This window comes from Lichenostomus cassidix, chromosome 27 (assembly GCF_008360975.1).
Source record: "Lichenostomus cassidix isolate B80296 chromosome 27, HeHo_3.0, whole genome shotgun sequence".
Lineage (NCBI taxonomy): Eukaryota > Metazoa > Chordata > Aves > Passeriformes > Meliphagidae > Lichenostomus > Lichenostomus cassidix.
In genome coordinates, this window is record NC_139507.1 from 2,160,507 (window position 1) to 2,183,663 (window position 23,157).

The 23,157-nt window shown below is 48.4% G+C and overlaps 1 protein-coding gene across 1 annotated transcript; it reads left to right on the forward strand.

Annotated features, from left to right (window-relative positions):
• Nucleotides 1-116: 116 nt before the first annotated feature.
• Nucleotides 117-12,997, forward strand: LOC146426506 (Ig heavy chain Mem5-like). Its single transcript, XM_085083297.1, has 7 exons — nucleotides 117-648; nucleotides 848-1,177; nucleotides 7,428-7,505; nucleotides 10,254-10,529; nucleotides 11,721-11,828; nucleotides 12,168-12,284; nucleotides 12,365-12,997. The coding sequence occupies exons 1-6, from the start codon at nucleotides 432-434 to the stop codon at nucleotides 12,281-12,283; spliced, it is 1,125 nt and encodes a 374-aa protein (XP_084939423.1). The 5' UTR covers nucleotides 117-431; the 3' UTR covers nucleotide 12,284; nucleotides 12,365-12,997.
• Nucleotides 12,998-23,157: the final 10,160 nt, after the last annotated feature.

The following is a 23,157-nucleotide window of genomic DNA, read 5'->3' on the forward strand; positions in this document are numbered from 1 at the left end:
CTGGACTAGATGACCTTTAAATTTCACTTCCAATCCAATCCATTCTGTGATTCTAAAATTCTTTTCCTATCCATTGCTGAGAGAACATCTCCCCAACACCAGGCTTTCTCTTCTCCAGGGTGAACAGTCCCAGCTCTCTCAGCCTTTCCTCATGCAAGAGGTCCTCCAGTCCCATAATCATCTTCCTGGCCCTTCACTGCCTCTTTCCAGGAGATAAAACTCCTTCTCGTAGGGGGAGTCAAGCTGTGCCCCCAGTACTCAAGTGTGGCCTCAGCAGTGCTGAGGAGAGAGGAGACATCACCTCCCTGAGCTGCTGAGAGCATTTTGGCTAAGGCTGCCCATGATCCCAGCGACCTTCTGTGCTTCCAGGGCCAATTGCTGGGCGAGCTGCCCACGAACGCCTCGGGTCCCTTTGGCAGAACGCGCTCTCCATGCGGTGCTGCCCTTGCCGTGGCCCGGAGCCCCGCTGGCTGTGTCGGGGCGGGCAGAGGCGCCGGCGCTGCCCCGGCGAGGCGGGGCCGGGCGGGAGCGGCCCGAGCGCGGCTCCGCTCGGCTCCTGGGCGGCTGCGGCGGAGCCGGGGCTGGTCACCATGTGCGCCGGGCTGGGGCCGTGGCTGCTGGCCTTGGCCTTGGCCTTGTGGCCGGCAGGTGAGAGCCGGGCGGGGAGAGCAGCGAGTCTGGGGCGGGGAACGAGGGACAGGGAGAGGGAGAGGGACAGGGGCAGATGTTGGGGGTGAGGAGGAAGGCGGGTTTTGTCACTGTGCCTGGCCGGGGGCACCGGGACACCAGGACAATGTCCTCGGTCCGTGGTCGCACCCTGCCCGATTCCTGCGCTCTCTCTCCGCAGGGCTCTGGGCACAGCTGAGGCTGGAGGAGGCTGGCGGAGGGCTGCGAGCGCCTGGGGAATCCGTGACCCTGTCCTGCCGTGGATCCGGATTCAACTTTCATTACTATGATATTTGGTGGTACCGTCAGGCACCTGGAGGCAGCCTGGAGTGGGTGTCCATTATCAGCCCTGATTCCTCTCTCAATAAAAGTGGGCCAGCAATGCAGGGTCGAGCCTTATTGTCCAGAGACAATTCTCGGTCCGAGTCATCCCTATCGCTGTGGGCCTTGGATCCCCTGGACTCTGCCCGGTATTTCTGTGCCATTTCACACGGGGACAGGAAATCCTGCTGTGCTCTAACACAAACATATGGGGCCTGCAGCAAGGTCCATGTGATTCTAAGACAGAGAATTCTGAGGTAGCTCAGGGCTGCTCCCAAAGAACTGGGCCATCACTGTGCACCACAATGATCCTGGCCTTTCTTCCAGAGCTCCTTTCCCCACGATGGCTTATGGCATATCTGAAATCCCAAATACAATGCCTCATTCTGTAGAGGTTGTTCAAAGCACAAAGCAGCCTGGTCACTCTGCCTGCCTGCAGCCTGTCTCTGCCTTCCTTTGCTCTCCTTCTTCCCCGGGGCACCCAAAGCACCTGGGCATTGACAACACCTTTACCTGCTTCCTTTGACACTCTTAGGGGCCATCTCCTCGCACCACTGAGAGCAAAGCAGTGATGCAATGGGCCTGCTTTTCTTTCAGCTGCATTTCAAGGTGATGAGATCCAAGCAACAAGCTCTGCAGTGTGGTGCCCAGCAGGGAGTACTGGGACCCTCGATTGCACTTACAGCTCCAAAGCCTCCTATATTTACATGGCCTGGTATCAGCAGTGTCCTGGTGGATCCCTGCAGTACTTGCTGCAGGGCCAGGGCCATGGAGGCTCCTACAGCCACACAGCCCCTTTTGCCCACAAGGGGTTTTCCTGCCAGGCTGACAAGAGCTCTGGGACACTGACCATCAGTGGGCTGGAGCTGGGGAACAGTGCACTCTATTACTGCACCCTGGAGGGACCACAGTGAGAGCGAACACACTTGGGGTGTGCCTGGACAACATCAGCTTCCTCCCCTCCTGCATGTTCACGTGGGTCACAGCTCATGCAAGGGCAGAGTCAGTGAGTGGGCTGTGCCTGGGGTCAGGGAAATGGGGTCTCATTGTGCCTAAGGGCTTGCAGAGGAGAGGAGTGGAGGGCAGGGGAGAGGGAAGACTATTTCAATTTAAAATGAGCTACAACGACTGTCTAGTCCAATTGCCTAAGCCCTTCAGGGCTGAACAAAAGCTGCAGCATGTGTCAAAAGACATTGTCCAAATGCCTCTTAAACACTCACAGGCTGGAGTCATTGACCTCTCTAGGATGCCTGTGTGGATATTTCATTTCTCTCTCAGTAAAGAAATGCTTCCTAACATCCAGGCCAAACCTCCTCAGTTGCAGCTCTTGACCATTCCCACATGTCCCATCACTGTGTACCTCCCTTGAGAAGGGAGAATATCCTTCTCAACCTTCTTTCCTAAAGAGGCAGAGACAAGGATTAGGTCCTCAAATTCCTTTTTTCCAGACTAGACAAATCCTCTGTGATCTTGGCACCATGGGGAATCTAGTATGTTCTACCATGCTGGAGCATCCCCAAGTTTCCAAGAGCACCATAGCTCTCCCTGGCACCCAACTGCTTTTCCCAGCCTCAAGCCCCCAATCTCCGTGGGTTTCTCTACACTCTCCAGCTCCCTTTTCCCACCCCAGTCCTAATGATCCCCTCTACAAGGCACCACATCCAAGTACCCAGGGAAAGAAAGAGGAGGGAATGGATTCAGTCTGTGGTAGGACTGTGTGGAGTGGGCAATGCTCCCTAAAAGGATGGTGGCAGTGAGGACAATGCCACTGTCAGGATTTAGAGCTGTCCCTTCCTGTGGTCCTATGAAGAGCCATGGGGTCCTTCTGAAGAGGAGGACATAGGGAAGGAAGGAAGTGTCCTGGTTGTGCTGTGCAGCCCCAGCAGCCTGGTCCCTGCAGATTCCTGTGCTGCCTTTGCTGCCTGGGCCGAGATCCAGGAGGGTTTTGACAGGAAGATACAGCTGGAGAAATGTCATCACTGTGGAGAGAGTAGGGTGCTGGGCCAGAGTGCAGGGAGAGGTGTGAGGAGCACTTTGGCTTAGAGGTGCCCTGGCCAAGCTGAGCTGGGATCCTGGGGCATCCCATCTGGGAGCAACTCCTCAGTAGCAGCAAGGGCCAGGGGGCAAGGGAAAGGACAAGCTGACAGCCTCTCTGGTCAGCCTGAAAGTCCCAGCAGCAGTCTGCAAGACTTCCTCAGGGAAAGACCATGGATGCCCCCACAGAAACACATCACCTTTTCCCCACCACAGCATTTCCTGCCCAGACTGTCTGTTCATGCACCACACAGGGTGAGAAACACCCAGGAGAGCACAAGAGCTTCAAGTTGTGCTCCTCCTGCCCACAGCTCTCCCCTCTCTGTTGTCACAGACAGAGGGAGGGCCTAGGAGGGACTGGGCCTGAGTGCAGTGACAGAGGCGCAGGCAGGGAAGGTGTGGGCAGAGCTGTTGTGCAGGCAGACAGAAGGTGCAGAGAGGTGAGCCAGAGCAGGCCTGGCCATGTGGAGTGCCCTGTGCACTGTGGGCTTCTTGCCCATTGTAGGTAAGTGAAGGGAAGGGCTGATGCCCCCTGGAGCTGAGCGTGGCCCTGTGCTCTGCTCGGCTCTGGGCAGCTGTGCTGAGCGCTTGCAGCCAGACCTGTTCCTGGCTCCAGCTGCCCAGCCATGCCTGTGGAGCCCGGGGAGAACAGCCCTGCTCCTCTTCTAGCTGGCAGCTCGGCACCTCCATCCATCCATCCATCCACGCTGCCTCCTCTGCAGCCTGGGCACTCGCAGGGCACCTCCCTGCTGCACTCAGACCTTGGGGCACAGCGCTCTGCCCTGGCACTGCACACTCTGCTGCTGGGCACTGCGGCCCCTCTGGCAAAGACCAGCTGGAGGATGGCAGCACAGGGCCCAAGCCTCAGCTGCCCCTGACAGCTTTTGTCTTTCCTGTGCTCATGTACAGCAGTTTCAGGGACAGGAGAGTGGCTTCCTCACCATCCTGTCTAGGCAAAGACAAAGGGATTTTTCACCGAATGGTGTAAATCCTTCCTGCTTCTTTGGGGAAAATCAGAAAAAGCTTCCTATCTGATAGAGAAAATCAGGGAGGGAATTGTGGTGTCTCCTTCCTTGTGAGCCTTGATAGCTGCTACCAGCTCTGCCCATCTGTGTCAGCTGGGTTCAAAGAGGATGATTTTTTCCTCTGGTTCAGTTCCAGTCCGAATCCCCACCAGCATTGCCCTGACCTTTGCTGACTCTGGAGCGATCATGGCTTGTTCTTTCTCTCTGCAGCAATCACTGGCCAGATGACCTTGGAGCAACACTCCAGGGAAGTGACCGTGCGAGAGGGAGATGCAGTCACCTTCCAGTGCAGCATGAGGGGAGCTGATATGAACAAGTACTTAATGTACTGGTACCGTCAGAGCCCAGGGGCCTCTCTGGAATGGATTTGGTTTCATGATTCAACCTATGGAGAAGGTTTCCAAGATCGCTTTAAGGGAGAAAAGGAGACCTCCCAGAACAGACTCCAACTGCAAATTGTGGCAGCAAAGCAAGGGGATGCAGCAATGTATTACTGTGGAGCAAGAATCACACTGGAGCAGCTCTGCAGCACAGTGGGCCCAAAACTGCCAGATGGGGAAGACAGATCACTCAGCATTTCTTTCTAGCAGCTGCACCCCAGGGCGCTAGTCAGGCACTGGCAGGTGCAGGAAACATCCGTCTTGCTTGGTGGCACTAAAAGGCAGTGGAGGGAAATATGGTAGAAGGGCTGCTACCACTTGTGGTGCAGGAGGATCTCTTCTGGGAACTTCAGAGGTTGTCTGGGGAAGTACATGTTCAGTGCTCATTGCCTGGGCTCCTGTGAACCTGTGACTGCATGTTTGTTTTGGTTTGAAAGACAGGTGTCTGCTAAGAGAGGTTGAACCCTCCCTTAGGACAGAGAATGTGATTTCCCCTCCCTCAGAATTATTTTCATTTTGAAATCAAGGGCTTTCAGGCAAAGGTATGGGAAAAGGAATAAAAGTTCTTTACTAGTATCTATAAACAAGCAATAACAATAATAGCAACCACAAATAGACCGAGAAACCAATAGCAGATGACTTTTGAGCTGCTGAGCCTTTTCCCGTGTGGTGCTATCACGGTCGCAAGCAGCAGGGGCGCTGTTGAGTTTCCGGTTGGGCAGGGCAGGTGCGATGACTGCCGAGCGGCTGCAGGTGGCGCTGTGGCGCAGGGTCAGGTCAGCCTCACGCAGCTGGTGGTGGCGGAAAAGGCTGAGGAGCAGGCAGGGCAGCAAGCAGCTCAGAGCGATGAGCAGGGCGGCAGGGGCAGGAGCTGGCTCTCCCAGGCTAGCCAGCGAGGCAGCAAGGACTCTGCAGTCACAGCAGATGCCGCGATCTCGTGCGGCAAAGTGGGGCAGACAGCAGGGACAGCCAGACTGTGAGAAACACAGCCTGGAAAGCGTGCACTTCCCAGTGGGAAAGAGGTTGAATCAAAGCTCACTCAGCCAGGAGAAGAAGACAGGGCACAGTTGGATCTCCTGTGGTCGCAGCCAGAAGTAAAGAGCAGTCTCTCCTCCAGGTGTCTGACAACGAGAGTGCCAGTTCCAACGGCTGGCTCTTTCCTTCCCCTGCCCCACCCAGCACACCCTTTTGTCTCTTACAAAAGAGTTGATGGCTTTAATCACCCAGCAATTTGTTGCGTAGTAACAGGGATGGAGAAAAATGCCCCCCAACCTCCGACAATGTTCTAGTGATGGGATGAGATTCTCTCTCAGGGGTCAAGGTCCTGGCTTTTCCTCTGGGGAACCCGAGCAGATGGTGAGGATCTTTTCCAGTGAGATCAGATGTTGAAAAGGTCCCAGTTCAATGGCTGCTCTTACGATCACAGGCTCACCCATGGTAGGAGGAGCAGTGCAGGACAGAACTCCGCAGTGGCAGCGAATCCTCCCTGCAGCAGCAGCCTGGCACCAAGTCTATGACCATCTCTGCTCCAATCCCAACAGAAAAAGAGCCAGCGAAGAGCTGAGCCCAGCCCCTCACCTGCCAGCCAAGATCTCGAGTATTTCTGCACTTCCCCAGAGAAAGCCTCCAGCTAGGAGGGTAGCCAACTGTACCCTTCTTCCTCCTCCCCCACCCTGCCAAATCTTTTGTCTCTTAAGTATCGTGTTATCATTTCTCAGCCAAAATCTGGAAGAAAATTCCCTGAGAGAAAGAAAAAAAATAAGAAACATTCCTAACCTCCAACATGTGTTGATGTTGAAAAAGTCCCATTTGCCAATGCCAACTGTGTAACCAACTACTGAGCTGCATGATCCATCCACTCCTCCTTCTCCTCACCTCGCCCCTCTCCAGCAGGATGAAGGAGAATTCCATCTGGGCCCACATGCCCTTGGCCACTGCCCCCTGTGTGAAGCAGCCCACGCAGCAGCTGGAGCACCCTCAAACTCACAAAGAGTTCATTTATTTCTATGACCTTACTAAGCTGGGGGAATCCCACAGCAAGAGCCAGGCAGAGGCACAGAGAGACACCAGCATCTAAACTGGGTCCATGCTAGAGGATCCCTGGGTCCAGTTCACCCTGGCCTACCAAGGGTAAATCCCAGCTGCAAGGTCACTTGGGTGATTTATGATCCTCCTGAGCCTTCTGCTTTTAATCCATTCCTCCCAAGACTCCCAGAGCCACCCTGCTACATCCCAGGACTCCTGTCACACTATCACTAGTACCCACAAGGGAGAGAAGAACTGGTAACAGACTGCATTGCAAGAAATGTATTGAAATAACACAAAAAGTACTGACTATTTTTCTGCTTTCTATCCATCTACAGATCTATAGATCTATTCATCTATATTGATCTAACTCCATCAGACTTTTCAGAGACGTCATGTAATCCCCAAGTTCTCATTTAAAACTCAACCCTTTCTGATATTATTTTGGATCCTTCCTTGAAAGCCATGTAGAGTTTCTTCATGTGGTACACTGGCTCTTAAACCACAGAAGAAGTCATGTGACTGCCTTTATAATCCAAAATTCTGTGTAGTGGAACAGAGACAGTTTTTGCTATGAAATATATCACAGTGTTTGGGGCTGGGGTACCACAATGATATAAGCAGCATGAGGACCTGTACAAAAATACAAAGAAGGAAAAACATGAGATATTTTGGAAAAGAAAGGAGATGGGTGACTGTAATGATTAAGTAAACAAATAGAACATTCTTTTTATATTTCCTTTTATCCTTTTGGGGGTTCCAAAAGATGGAACAAATGGAGAAGTTGGAAATTCTGTACTCAAGCTAACTGAAATCATTGAACTATTCGATTAACTTTTTTTCCCTTTCCAGTTTTGGAAGTAAATGTACCTCTGGATCCTCTCATGGACTTTCACCCATGGATAATTAGGACAAATGTCTGGCTTTTCATCTCCTGTTTCTACAACACTTTTGAACAACACGAGGAAAGAGTGATTTCTTGGAAGGAGTCTTAGCAGTGTGAGAACAGATAAGCTTGTATTTGGACCAGGGACAACTCTCACCGTTGTACCAAGTACGTGTGGTTTTTTCTTTTAAAAACTTCATTTAAATTTATTATGGGGGGGAACAATTTAATGGTTTGTGTTCACTGTAAGAATTTCTAGCTGCCATGATCCCTTGAGTGCCCTCGCTCTCCAGCCAGGCTTTCAAGCCAAATCCTCAGCTTGGATCTGCTCAGGAAGCTTTCCCAGAACAACTGGGCTGACTCTGCACAGCTCCATTATTCCATGATCCCCAAACACCAGCAGGGCACTGCTTAGCATGTTGTAACTTATTCCCAGTTTGGACAGCACTCTGCCCCAAGTTGCTGTGAAGTGTCCCATTCTGCAGTGGACTTCCACTGACTCACTTGGGGCAGGAATGCAGAGCTCAGGGAAGAGCTCACAGTGGTGAGGAGTTTTGAGACAGAGCTGTAACTGCCCAGTTTGAGAAGTTTTGCCATCAGCACTAGACTCCCAGTGTCCCCAGGTCAGTAATTCCAGTGCCCTGGAGACAGAGGAGGAAGGAGCTTAAATTGCCTTGGGCTTAAATTCTCACAAGTGCCTCACATCCAAGAGCTCCTGGAATGAAAGACAATTGGCTCCCAAGTTGTGTGGGCTCTGAAAAGATCAGTGTGGGGAGTAGGGATTATAAGAAACCTTACTTATTTCTATCTTTATTTGGAATTCCATGATGTATGGAAAGGTGGATTTCACCCCAAGCTTTTCTAAGGGAATGTGAAGGTTGGGGTGGCAGAGGAGTTTGCAGTGTTGGTCTGTGTTATCCTAAAGATCCAGGTGCATCCCTTAGGAATTGTTGCTGTGCTTTCAGAGGTCTGCATGTCTTTAAAGTGCTGCAAGTTATTCCCATGTTATTTGATGGGACATGGATCCCTAAAACCTCCTGCTCTCCTTCCAGAAGGGCATGGGACTCCCTTGGGTGCTGACTAATATCTGTCCATATCTCTAGGAAATGTTGCATGGGAATGAATGTGTATTTGGGAAAACCCCCAGTGCAATTCCAATGCCAAATGGACAAAGGAATGCCAAGATATCATCCGAAGAAAGACCTCCTCTTTCCATGCTGTTCAAAGTTTTTGGGTTTTTGGGTTTTTTCCCTAGCTGAAGACAGGATATTTTCAGAGCTACACAGAGATTCTGGGATTATGTTGGACAGTAGAAGACATTGAGCCTTAAGAATCAAAGTCCCTTTCGAGTTTGCTGATATACTTAATAGGTTGAAGCCAAAATTTCTAGAATATGAGCAACGTCTCCCTTTTGGTTTTGAATTCCTTTGAGAGCTACTAATATTCATTTTAAGGTGTTTAGAGCACATATACTTAATTATGCAAATCTTTAGAGAATTCACCCAAATCAAAATGACATAAAATAACCATTATTTTCACTGTGAGATACTCCAGGCATATTGTCTTCAGGACACAGACAGGGTTAAGGTGAGAGAATGCGTTTCTTTGGTTCAGGTTGGTTTATTCCAGATAAAACATTCATTAAGAATGCTAAGGCCCATCACTTTTTGGAATATAGGGCACTTCTTGTGACTGTATAAGACTAAAGCAAAGGAGAAATACCACTTTTTGTCCAAATAAATTGCCAGAACATAAAACACAAATCCTTCCCAGAAGCAAGCAGTGGGAGGAATACATGGCTGTATTGTCAGGTAATGCAAACTAGTGGGACTCAGGTGAGGCTTCTGGTGTCAGAGAAAACAAATCTTCTGCACTATGAACTACAGTTGCACTGTGTACATTATTTCTTGCTGAAGATCTTGCCCAGGGAGTTATTGCAGAGAAGCAGCTTGTTTGTATTCTGGCTGTTTGGAAAGCCTGGAGAGGAGACCACCTGAGAAGCCTTTCAAGGTCTTCCCAGAGAACACAGAATGCACAAGACTGACAAGCTCTGCAAACCATGGTACAACACCTGGGAAGGAAATGTGTATAGCAGGAATAGCAAAACAAACCATGTTTGATTTGCATGTTTTAACTGTGTGTTACTGCTGCTCTTGTCTTTGGGAAAGGAGCTCAACAGACTGTGGAGCCAAATACATATCCTCTATGCATTTCCATTTTCCAAGGTGCTAATTGAATTTTCACTTTTTCTTTTGTCAATGTTTGATTTCTGTTGGATGTCTGGGTGCTGTAAGTGTGTAGTTCTGCCTGTTTGATCAGCAGAGCTGACCCATGAAGTTCTGGCAGAGCACGATTTGGTTTTCATCTCAGTTCCTCAGCAGAGCCATAGAGTGGAAGGGGAAAGGGTGTAAAATCAGAGCCCCTTGATCAAACTTGGATCAGCACCCTGTTAGACCTGAGGGATTCCTTGACCCACCTGAAAAGCAGATACCATGCAAAATAAAAAGCCTAATGCACCTCTCTTTATCAAGAGTCCCATCAGGATGCTGGAGTCAAAGTAGAGACAGAAACCTTTGTGGATGTGTCTGACAGCTTTTCATAAGCTGAGCCCTTTGTTGCAAAGAAGGAGTCAGGAGGATTCCTTTCAATTCCATGTTTTTACCCTAATTCAAATTGCTCATCCTGAGGTAAATCCTGACATTGTTTTGTGAGATCACCCTTGACTCTCCATGTATGACCTGACCTAGTGGCAAAGATATTTTGTTTAAAAAAGAAACCATGGTACCACAATGATTTGTTGGCTGCTACATTCTTTTGAGACCAACTGTGTCCTTGCTGCGATAAGTTTAAGAAATGTAATTTCATTACTTGTACTTCATACTTGTTTGGTATGTCCAAACCATGCTTCTATTACAGATATCCCAAACAGTTCTGTCCCTCAAGTCATTCTGATGAAATCCAAAAAACTGGAAGAAGGTGGCAGCACTGGGAAAGCAGCTTGTTTGGCAAGGAATTTCCTTACAAAGAACATCACCTTGGAGATGCCCTCTAAGGAGGTTGTATATGAGCAGAGCACATCCATTTTGACATCAGAGGGGTTGTACAATGCAATTAAAGTGGTCAGAGTGACAAAAGACACAGAGGTGACCTGCACAGCCAAATCCGACAACAGCACCATAACAGCACTGCCAGGTACAGTTTGGTGGCACAGCTGTCACTTCTTGCTGGAGACAGTGTCCTGTGGGGCTTGGTGTTCTCCTGCTTGTGAGCATTGGCCTGCAGAAATGAGAAAGACATTTGGTACTTTGAAATGGTTTCAACTGCTGAATTAGTTGGAGATACATTTGTCCCGGGTTAATGATAAGACTCTCTCTCCTCCGAGAGTGAAGGGCCCCGACACCCCCTCCCCCACCCACAACAGAACCTCTTAGATGGAAGTGAAGAAAAAACTATTTATTTAACAAAACCACGCAGAGTGCCCTACAAGGCACAGGGGAAGGGGAAAAAACAAGGTGAAAGGCAGTTATTCAACCTGATTAAAAAGTCCTTTTCTCAGACGCAGTCCCTCTCCTCCTCGCCCCCACCCGGGGCCGGGTGGAGCTCCCTGGAGAGCTCTGCTGTCCTCTGGCCCTCCTGGGTCTCCGGGTGGCAAAGCAGATCGAAGAGAAGGGGTCCAAACGAGGAAAAAGAAGAAGAATGGAAAAAAACGGGAACAGAGCTCACTCCGACCCCCGTCCAGCACGCAGTCTCTGCCGGGCGACGAATCCTTCCCCGGAGCGAGGCTTGGGGAAAATGTTTTCAAAACAACCCGCGTTTCTCTCTGCGGCTGGGTGCAGTTAAAGAGACAGGACCACACATTTTTACACAGTTTTTTCTTTCTTGGGCATATAAGCCAACGATAGGGGATAAAGGATTATCATATCATCAATCCAAGACAACATTTTTAAGGGAGGCAGGGAGAAAGACACAATCCATTTGTTCAAATTGTGAATTTCCTTATGACTAAATATTTCCCCCTGTAGCACTACATCTCCTGCAATTCAACCTGAAACAGCCTTTCTAAAATCCAACTAAAAGTTAAAGGTGTGGGCACTTTTGGGGTTTTTTTAAAAATAAGCACTTTTTATATTTACTGGAATTGGTTGAATCATCTTGAAAGGCATTCAAATAGTAAAACCAAAGCAATGCAGGAATTGTTTTATTTTCTCCAACTGCATGGAGAAATTATCTCCTCAAATGAATGTTGGCATTAATGACTGATCATCTGAACCTCAGTCTGTACTTTCCTCAAGTTCCTGTGGGAAGAGTCACATTAACATTTTATTAATCCTGTATAAAATGTGCATAGAGTTTAAAATGCCTTTTTTTTTTACCCTGCAACAGCAGAGGAAGAATCAATTACAGTTACCAGTTACCCATTACCAGTAACTGAAGAGCCAGTGACAGGGCCCAGGAACAGGGTGTGCAACAGCACAGACCTCTCTGCACAAGGTGAGTTACCCAAACAGGCTGTGAAGTTCTATTGCTGTTTGGGGATTAAGGCATGGAAATGTCTTTTCTCCAGGGGAGAGGAATCAGAACACAACAAATTCAGCAGGCACAAGCTGCTGTCCCAGGGTTGCTCCTGCAGTAACACACAAGCTCCAGAAAGCAAAAAGCAATGCAGACAGACCCTGGGCTGCCCTGCTGTTGCCATCTTCTCTATTGTCTGTTCCCTGCTGCTCTTCCTTTCCCTCAAACTATCCCCAGTGGTTTTTTCCACTTTCTTCCAAGATCACATCATCAAAACCTAGACTGTGATCTCTCTCATCTTTTCTGGTCCCTGAGCAGATGCTGAAGGGGAGAGAGTGAACATGCTGTCTATGGCTGTGCTGGGTTTGAGAGTCCTGCTGGCAAAGGTCATCACTGTCAATACACTCATGAGTATCAAGCTGTTTCTTTTCTGAGGTAAGGGAGCTCTCAGCTATCAAACAGTGGTTCTTAGGCTCAAATCCATTAAATGTTGAAATTCCTCTTTGCTCTTGCAGACATGGGGAATGAAGGCAAGAGGAACCCGCAGAAGAGCAGGAAAGAATGTGAACCAGCAGCACAAGGGGATTGAACAAGCAGTGACAGAGCTGCTGACAGTGACCACCCAGGACACAGAGCAGCACCTTCCCCTGAAGACACTGAATGCTGTTCACTCCTGCCTGGCCAGCTGATTTACACTGAAGAGTTTTAAGTGCTTTTGCTATTTCCTTCCCTCTGTGAATGGAGGAATCCTTCTCCTTCTGCTGAATAGATCTCCCCACTCTTCTGCATTTGCATAGAAATGTCCAGCCTGCTTCAAGAGCTTTGAAACTCCAATGCTCACTCTGAATATATCACCTTCCAAAAGCACCTTTCACAGGCATGTTGTGTCACTGCCTGTTCAACTAGAGTACTACTGCTGAGGGAATTCAGACCCAGTAGCTGCCATTTTTAGCTTTGGGATTTTGATAGCTTTAATAACAAAAAGTGTGTATTGTAGACGAGAAGACCTCTGCAGGATCTGAAGGAATTCAAATCAACCAAGTAAAGTTCATTTCTTTATTAATCCTATATTTCTTCTGCCAAATCTATTGCACGTGCATTTTAGGTTCCTGTAGTAGTCATGAAAATAAAGTTTGATTAGGCCAAAATGCTGTGGTGTTCTGTGCTTTTCCTTCTGAATTTGGGATGCAGATTTCTGAAATATACTTGTCCTAATGCCCACTGGGATTGCAAACACGGCTTTGATAACACAGAGTTCCTGTGTCCTGAATTTGTCTTTTCCAGACTTTTATGCAGGGAATTGTCTCTCTGGCACATTCAAGAGTGTCAGTGAGGAGAGACCTGGCTAAGGCAGGAGGGAGGAAAATGCTCAGATCAGCAGGGAAGAAACCCTGCTGCTGTTTTACACTCACTAATATGAGGAAGAGGCCACCAGAAAATAATGTCGGGTGGTTTGATGCAGTGATAGCTCCCATAGCAACTTGGTTCTTACCTCAGAGAGCCCAGCACACACCTTCCCCAGCTGATCTTCTCTCACCAGCAGCAGGCAGGATGCTGTGGTCACCATTTCTGACTCAGTTACACCAGGCAACATCAACCCATCCCTGCTCTGGAAAAAACAATTTAACCACATCCTGAAGGGGAAATGAGGCTTTTCTCACACTGCTGAGTCCCTGCTGCCTTCAAGAGAGCCTCTGCAGAGGACATAGCAAGCTCTGCTGCATTCAGCTTGGTCAGGTCAGACCCTCAGGCCCCGCAGACCCCCAGAGAACACCTTCATCCTGTTGGAAATGATACCATGTTTAGAATTTTTTCTGTAACTTTAGTCAGGGGTTTTGTTCACCTTTGCCCCGAGGGAAGGGAATTGAAATTTCCTTTCAGGGGACTCGAGGCCTGATGAGCTTAACATCTCAACAGACTCAAACAGGGAGTAGCACAGAGGATACACAAAAGATAATGACCATCAATGACCATTAACAAACATCAGCTCCAAACATCACCCCGGGCATAGTCACAGACACCTGCCCTGGGAAAAGAGAGATAAGAGAACCAAGAATGAGAACCTAAATAACATCAGTGGCAAAGGGATCAATAACCAAGAGGAAACCAAATACTAGAAATTGTTGTCATAAATGAGAGTGGAAAGGAGGGTGGGGGAAAATGAACCAACAGGACTGTGTAACTTGGGACCAATGAACATTGAAGCAATTAATTTCTCTGGGGTTTAACTGTAGCAGCACGTGCAAAATCTAGTAAAAACCTTGTGGATTGGAAGGATGTTTTCTGCACAATGCGGGCAATGTGTGGATGAAAGGATTTCTGTTGAATATCCTGGTCAGTACAACATCCTGGCAAGAATAAAGTAATGCCTTGATTCTCTGACACTAAAAATGTTGTTGGAGACTTTTTATTTTTCCCACAGTTTCAGTGGCAACACCACCCACAATGTGAACTTCCAAAACACTTTTTAAGTCATTTTAGGAACATTTTCACCTCCAGCACATGATATTTAATTTTACTCTCCCTTGCTGAGTCTCACACACAGAATGAGGTATCTACCATCTCTCCTGCTGAGCAACTCCACACGGTGAGAGCTCTCTCCTGTGGCAGAGAACATTCAAAGCATCCTGAAAGAATAAAGCACTTTCCAAGAGATTACAGGGGAAAACATTGTGAAGAATAACAAACTCTGAATACCAGGAAGAATATTTTGCATCTTTCCCACATTTTTATTTATATCTGGGGAGAGAAGTGCTTATGCTTCCACGCTACACCTTTCTTGCTTCTGCGGAAATGTATGGCAATGACCCAAGCAAGGGTAAATATCTGAAAGGTTTCAGTGCCCAACACACAAAGGATGGGGAAGCTGCACAGCCAGAAAGGCCCAGGCAGCACCAGGCAGGACTCCCAGTCTCATCCCTTCAGGGGATTGGCTTTCCAGAGCCAGTAGGAATGGGACAGAAGGAGAAGTTCAGGACAGTACCAACATCTCTGCATTTCCTGACCCCTTTGCAGCTCAGCCCCTGAACTGCCACATATCACAGCCTCAGCCTTGGACATGCAGAAAACCTCGGGGTTTTTCCCATGTGGTGCCCCATAGTGTTCTAGGGCCAGAATTCCTCACCCTCAGGCCCTTGGCTGCTCCTGGGCACAGCACAACAACCTGACCTGGCGTTTATTTAGAGTTTTCCTGCCAAAGCATCAGATTATTCTTTTCCATTTCAAATTTATAGCTGAGAGAGTAAACAGACTTTGTTTCACTCTCTGGTGACAATAACCTTTTGAAAAAATGATAAATGTATTATTTTCTTGGGTTTAATTTAAACATTATCAAACTAAATGAGAACGGGCAATATTAAATAGCTTTTTGTACTGCTGAATCCTTCTGCTGTCTTCTACAGTATTAAAAATACAATGTAATGATCATATTCCTGCATCTGCTGGGGATAGTCTGACCTGCCTCTTTTGTTTCCCCAAATACTAAAAAGTTCCTGATAAAATTAGATCTACTGATGTAAACTGAACTTCTTTCTCTGTTCTCTCCTGCTGCCTTCTGGTCAAAGTGTTTATTGTTCTCACAACATTTGCAATTTCGTTAAATTCAGCAAATAGCTCAAACAGGAGAAAAAAAACCCCAGAAAACCAACCAACCAAAGAAACCACCCAAACCCCATGAGAAGTGTTGTGTCTGCACATGCCACCAATTAAACTTCTTTGCTCTTCATTTCTATTCACATCTTGCCAGCAGTTGCAGTTGGAAACTCTTGCTAAGTGATGCAGAGGCTTTAGAGAGTCCAGGACCAGTAAGGTGAAAGTGTTCAATAAATGAAGCAAGATTCAGAGAAGCTTCTTTTGAAGCTCCAAAATAAAGCAGGGTTACAGCCGGAAGTGATTTGTAACAGCAGAAATGGAGTGGAATACAAGAAGCACTTGCAGCATTGCTTTCAAAATTCCTTACTAATTCTAAAGGAGTTTGAAACTCTAAGTTATTCATGAAACTTGACCAAGCAAAGTGAACTAGGAAAATTTCCTTAAATATGTATGAAACCACACATATATGCAGTGAATAACTGAAATGGACATATCCGACACAGAAACTCAATAGGAGTGTGCTTAATCACTTGACTGCAAGGGCAACTTCTCTTTCTCTTTCTCTCTCTCTCTCTCTCTGTTATATTTCAGTCAGCAGATATGGTCTGAACTGAAGTATTGGAGAAGCTGATCTTCCCATGCAAAACCATTCAGGACTGGGGAGTGCAGTGCTCCTGGGAATGTCTGTCTTTCCAAAACACAGCTTGGAAAATTGTTGTCAACTCTATGATTTCTGATGCCTGGCTATGCCAAAGCCACTCACGATCACAGCACTTCATGTTTTGTGAGCTGTAGAAGTATTGAAACATAACCTGCAAGGAGACAGAGACAACCCAGCCTTCATTTTGTGGGGATCTCTAACAGGCATTTTGCACATATAGTTTTATTTTGATGACCAATAGAGTCTCAGGCCATGGGGTTCCACCTGCTTGCACACACTGCTAGATCATCCTTGGGACAATACCTTCCTCTCACACGTGGCAGGAGTCACCTCCAGAGGCTGAGAGTTTCTGTCCTCTTCCCAATCCCCTTGTCAATGCCCACAGCCCCTCCAAATCTCAACAGGAGGAGCACAGATGGAACATACACAGGGTTAGGTACCACAGCCACAGGAACAGGCCAAGAAATGCTGTCAGCAGAGGCTGCACACCTAATACAACTAATGCTTAGATCAGATTTGTTTCCAACCTGCCCAGGGCAGATCTGTTGCTATCTCAACTCTTTATGCTCCACACTGAATGCCAAATAAGGCTGTTTTGGTTTAGTAATGGTATTTCCCTGTTTAGTGTTCCCACTGACTCACTCCACACCAAGCCTGAGGGGTCATCCACAGGATCACAGAAAGTGTGATTATGGAAGAGGCCTCACTTATATAGAGAGGGATTAAAAGAAAGATGGGGACCACACATGGTGAGAGACTCAAGAGGGCAGCAAGAGCTTCAAGTTGTGCTCCTCCTGCCCACAGCTCTCCCCTCTCTGTTGTCACAGACAGAGGGAGGGCCTAGGAGGGACTGGGCCTGAGTGCAGTGACAGAGGCACAGGCAGGGAAGGTGTGGGCAGAGCTGTTGTGCAGGCAGACAGAAGGTGCAGAGAGGTGAGCCAGAGCAGGCCTGGCCATGTGGAGTGCCCTGTGCACTGTGGGCTTCTTGCCCATCGTAGGTAAGTGAAGGGAAGGGCTGATGCCCCCAGGAGCTGAGCGTGGCCCTGTGCTCTGCTCGGCTCTGGGCAGCTGTGCTGAGCGCTTGCAGCCAGACCTGTTCCTGGCTCCAGCTGCCCAGCCATGCCTGTGGAGCCCGGGGAGAACAGCCCTGCTCCTCTTCTAGCTGGCAGCTCGGCACCTCCATCCATCCATCCATCCACGCTGCCTCCTCTGCAGCCTGGGCACTCGCAGGGCACTCCCTGCTGCACTCAGACCTTGGGGCACAGCGCTCTGCCCTGGCACTGCACACTCTGCTGCTGGGCACTGCGGCCCCTCTGGCAAAGACCAGCTGGAGAATGGCAGCACAGGGCCCAAGCCTCAGCTGCCCGTCACAGCTTTTGTCTTTCCTGTGCTCATGTACAGCAGTTTCAAGGACAGGAGAGTGGCTTCCTCACCATCCTGTCTGGGCAAAGACAAAGGGATTTTTCACCCCCCCATGGTGCAAATCCTTCTTGCTTCTTTGGGGAAAATCAGAAACAGCTTCCTGTCTGAGAGGGAAAAGGAGGGAGGGAAATCATAACTGCTACAAACTCTGCCCATGTGTGTCAGCTGGGTTCAAAGAGGGTGATTTTGTCCTCCCACTGGTCCTGTGCTCTTCCAAATCCCCATCAGCATTGCTCTGACCTTTGCTGAATCTTGACGTGATCATGGCTTCTTCTTGCTATCTGCAGCTATGTCACTCGCCGGTGCAGTCAGCTTGGAGCAGAACCCCAGGGAACTGACCGCACGAGAGGGAGATGCAGTCACCTTCCAGTGCAGCATGAAGGATCGTTTTATGAGTAACTACTCCATATTGTGGTACCGTCAGGGCCCAAGTGGCTTTTGGGAATGGATTAAGGATGGTAGCTATAGAGCCGGTTCCCAAAATCGTTTTAAGATAAGAGAGCAGAAGTCCAAGAACATATTCACACTGCAGATCCTGCTGGTAAAGCAAGAGGACGCAGCCACGTATTACTGTTACGCAGAATCACCCTGGAACAGCTCTGCAGCAGAGTGGACCAAAAACCAACAGATGGGGAAGACAGATCTCTCATCATTTCTTTCCAGCAGCTGCACTTCTAGGCCCTTGCCAGGCAGTTGCAGGTGCAGGAAACATCCCTCTGGCTTGGTGGCACTAAAAGGCAGTGGAGGGAAATATGGTAGAAGGGCTGCTACCACTTGTGGTGCAGGAGGATCACTTCTGGGAACATCAGAGGTTGTTTGGGCAAGTGCATGTTCAGTGCTCATTGCCTGGGCTCCTGTCCAGCACAGCCTCATTTTTCCTTTGTTCCTTGGCTGCAGAGCCATGAGATGATGGAGATGTGTTGCTGTAGCTTCCATGGGTCCTGTGGAGATGGAGCCAGGCTGTTTAGGAAAGGCAGATCAGCAGGGATGGTGTTGCTCTGGCTGGCTGCTACAGAGCACCTGATCAGTAAGCACGAGTTCAAAAGGTGTGGTGAGTTGACTTTGGTTGTCCTCTAGGAGGTCAGCAAGCTGCTGTCTCAGTGCTCCTCCTCTACTGGACAGGTGGAAAATATCCAATGAAGGCTTGTGGGTTGAGATAAGGACAGGGAAATGTCCCAGCAGTGCCACCATGGGCAAACACTTAGACTTGGGGAAATGAATTGAACTCATTCCCAATAAAATCAATGTAGGTTAGTGAGGAATAAGAACAAATTACAAAGCATGTCCTCCACCTGATCCCTGCACAGGGATGGGGAATGTGGCTTGTATTCCATTAAAAACATGTTTTCACTGCCATTTCTTCCTTCTCATTCTCTTCCCCTTCTTCAATGTGGAGTCCAATCCATGGAAAACATTTCTCCAGGAACTTCTCCAATGCAGGTTCTTCCGTCTGGCTGCAGTTCCTCACAGCCCTTCAGGAACACACTGTAGCATTGTGGCTCCTCTGTGGGACAAAGGTTCTGGCAGAAAATCTCTTCTGGCCTGGGCTACTCACTCCATGAGACCTCATCTCCTGTCAAGAGCCTGCTCCAAATGTGCTCTCCATGGAATCGCAGATTTTTTCAGGCCATATCAACGCACTGCTGTGTGGGGTCCTGCACTGTCTGCAGGGTCAATGTTTGCTCCACCACCAATCCCCACCAGCTGAGAGGGACAAACCATGGTTTTCACCTTGAGCAGCTGTGGAATGTCTGCTCTGGGCTCTGCAGCACCTCCAGCCCCTCTTTCCTAAATCCTCCTCCTTGCTAATTGCAATTCTGATGCTTAGAAGGATGAGTCCTGCCTGAGACTATTAGTTTTTACCTCAGGGTTCATTGGTCTGAAGATCCAAACTATGCCAGCACTTCCCAGCTCAGAATACCCTGAGGCAAAGACAAAACATGGAAGGGCAACTCTGTTCAGCTCTTCTGTGGGTCCCATGGAGCCTTGGATGTGGCCAGGCATGAGGTCAGCCCAGGAGGGGAGAGGGACAGGCAGGGGAAAGGCCAGAAACTGGAAAAGGGACAGGAGAAATGTGGGGAGTTCGGTTAATTCTCTTCATAGGTGATACAACAGGACTATGTTTTGAATCTGTGCTGGAAAGAGTGTTGGTAATTCAGGGATGTTTGAGAGAGTTTACAGAGCTTACATGGAGTCAAGGCCTATTCTGCTCCTCATTCCACCCACCAGTGAGTAGCTGAGAGTGCACAAAATTTAGGAGGGAACACAGCTTGTTCAGCTGACCCCAGCTGGCCAAAGGGGTATTCCAGGCCACAGGACATCATGCTCATTATATAAAGATGGGAAAGAGGAAGGAAAGAGGACATATTGAGTGATGACATTTGTATTTCCATGTAAGCACTCTGTGTGATGGAGCTCTGCTTGTCTGGAGTAGGCTGGACACTTGCCTAACAATTGGAAGTAGTGAATGAATTCCTTGCTTTGCTTTGCTTGCACATGCAATGTTTGCTTTATTTCTTAAATTGTTGACTTATTTATTAAACTTATGAATTTTCTCACTTTTACCCTTCCAGTTCTCTCCCCCATCAAAGAAAGGGCAAAGGAGCAAGCAGCTGTGTGGTGCTGAGTTACCATCTGTGGTTAAACCGTGACAAATTAACCCAATGAGCACTGAAGGAGATGAAGTTTTAATGTGGAAAGGTGGAACTCAACTGCATTTGGACACTTCATGATGTTTAGAGAGTCTCACAATAACATTGCAGGAACACATAATAATAGTCAATTAATTAGATCTGAGGAACAAATGGCACTGCACAGGAACAGCATTGCCAAGGTGGACTTTCCCAGAACATGATGAAAAAATCCTCTGCACTCGTAACTTTGGCTCTATGTGTATAAACACAGGGGCTCTTCTTCTGAGCACTGACCGTTCATTTCTTTATTTAGAAGTGTAGGCTTTCATGGAAGACACGAGGAGACCAATGCTAAGGCATCCATGGGTTTGTGTCCCTGAGCACAGTGCCTGAGGTATCCTGTATAGGAGCTACAGATGCTAGAGGGTCAGGCAGGTGTCCCGAGGCTTTGCCCCAATTCCCACCTTTGGCTCTATGGAAGGATTGCTGCAGTGCATTAATGTCATTAATTCAACATAGCACTGCCTGTCAGGACAATGTTATCTGTCTTGGAAAGGCTACAAACACAATGACAATGTTCTTTTGTCACCTCGTCTTTTCTTTTAGATGTCAGCAGCCCAAGGACTTCCCTAAGCAGATATTCCAGGTCACTTTTGAAATCACTGCTTTTAGCTGTCCTCTCCATAGTGGATGGACAGTGACTTACTGCTTCACCTTCAATATCTAGTTTTCTATGGTCACCTGTAGTGTCTCCAGGGAATCCATCACCAGTGACTTCTCTGCTTTGTTAGAAAGGTCGAGTAGGATGTTTTAGTCCAGAAGATAATTCTCACCACAGCATGTAAGAAAAAGTTGCCTTCTTGACAGATATATCCCAGAACCAGCTCTCCATCAATGAAAGCCTTGGACACAGCCTCTGGTAAATGTGTGATGAAATCAGGTGGATTTGCTGGGAGAGAAGCTCAGAGTGAGCTATTCCTCTTCCCGCTCTCCCCCCTGAAAAGAAGAAATTTTTGTTAAAATACAAATGGAGATTTTGCAGGGAGCAAGAAGCATTATGCTGGAAGAGCCAGGGTAGTTTCTTCTGGAAAGAAGCAGCGTCAACCTCTCAGCAAGGGCAGAAGGAAGAATTCCAACAACCATGCATGCACAAACAACCTCCAAAATGTGCCTTCATCGGCCTAGGACCCATTTGTAGAGGAAACAGGGACTCCCTGTGTTGTCCTTTTTTCCTGTTGGAGGTTAGGATTTTTCCCTTTTTTTTCTTTCTCTCAGGGAATTTTTCTCTCATTTCTTGCCTAAGAGATAAGAACGATGATACCTAAGAGAAAAAAGACATGGGTGGGAGGGGGAAAGGGGTGCAATTTGCTGCAATCTCTTAGCTGGGGAGCTTTCTCTGGGGAAGTGAAGAGATATGATGTGACTTGCCTGGGGGTCAGGGGCTGGGCTCAGGGCTCTCTGGTTCTCACTCAGGGATTGGAGGAGAGATGGTTGTGGATTGGAGGAGAGATGGTTGTGGTCTTGGTGCCAGGCTGATGCTGGGGAGAGAATTCGCTACCACCAGGGAGTTCTGTCCTTCACTGCTTCTCCTTACCGTGGGTGAGCCTTTGCTTGCAAGAGCAATCATTGAACTGGGACCTCTTCTACACATGACCTCACTGGGCAGGACCCTCACCATCTGCTCTGGTGCTTCAGGGAAACCTGGGACTCTGACCCTCTCCCCAGCTCTGGAGGGAGAGTCTCCCAGCTGCTTGCGGGAGCTGCTTTTGGAAGCTCAGCTGTTGCTGCCTATTGCTGCTGTTTTCTGCTGTTTTTTTGGCCATTTTGCTACACTTTAACTCCACACCCCATGCCTGCCCAGACACCCAGCGGCTCCTGCCAGAGCTCTGGAGATTTTGCTACCATTTGCTACCCCGGGTGTGCTCACCTCTGCTGTTCCAGCTTGGTGCACTGAGGTTCCTGCTACAGTCCATTTTGTCACCCGTATTGGCACTGAGACCAGCTGCTTCCCCCGTGAGTTTTGCAAAAGGAGCCACCTCCCCTCTTTGCTATCGCCTGAGCCGCCATTACCCAGTGGAGAGGCAGCTGATCTCGCACCATAGCGCCCCCTGCAGCCGCGGGGGAATCATTGCACCTGTGCTGCCCTGCCGGGAGCTAACAGCACCCCTGCCGGCTGTGAGTGTAACTGCACTAACAGGGAAGGTGCCTGACAGCCAAGGGAAGGCTGGTACTGGGTTTCTGGAGACCTTTTCTGTTTGTTATTGCTGTTGTTCTTGTTCTTTGTTGGTCTTGTTATACATATATAGATACACTAGTAAATAACTGTTATTCCTTTTGCTTTATCTTTGCTGGAAAGCCCTGTAATTTCAAAGTCATGACACTTTGGAGGGTAGGAGGGTCATATTTGTCATCCCAGGAAGTTCCCACCTTCCTCGGCAGACACCTGTCTTTCGAACCAACACACCTCTGAAGCAGAACTCCAGAAGAGGTGTTCAGTATCACCTGGTGGAACACAGCCTAAACATTCTATCCAACATCTCACTGACAGTATTGGAGCACCTCCTGTAAGATTTGGGAGGGCCTGCAACAGGACATTGATAGCAAAGAGAAAGGCAGAACTCAACTTTTAAAGCATAGAAATATGAGCGTGTGTGGCTAATGGGAGATTGAGCACAGGTGTGTCTCTGTGGTCACTGAAATGAAAAGGGGCTTTTTAACGACCTGGGGGATCTCAGTAAGGAGCAGGGGGAGGTCTCACAGCTCTGGGAAAATTTGCCAGCCAGGGCAGGGCATGTGAGAGGCATTTGTGTGTGCCCAGGCTTGTTGCAGGAGTTGGACAGACTGGGAGCATCACATCAGTACATTCCACAGCTTTCCTGCAGGACTCAAGCAATAAGGAAGAGAAAACAATTTGACACACTCAAGGCAACAGCAGATGAAGATGCCCATTTTTGCAATGAGAAATAGCAGTACTGCTGTTAAAACCAATGATTAAAAATGA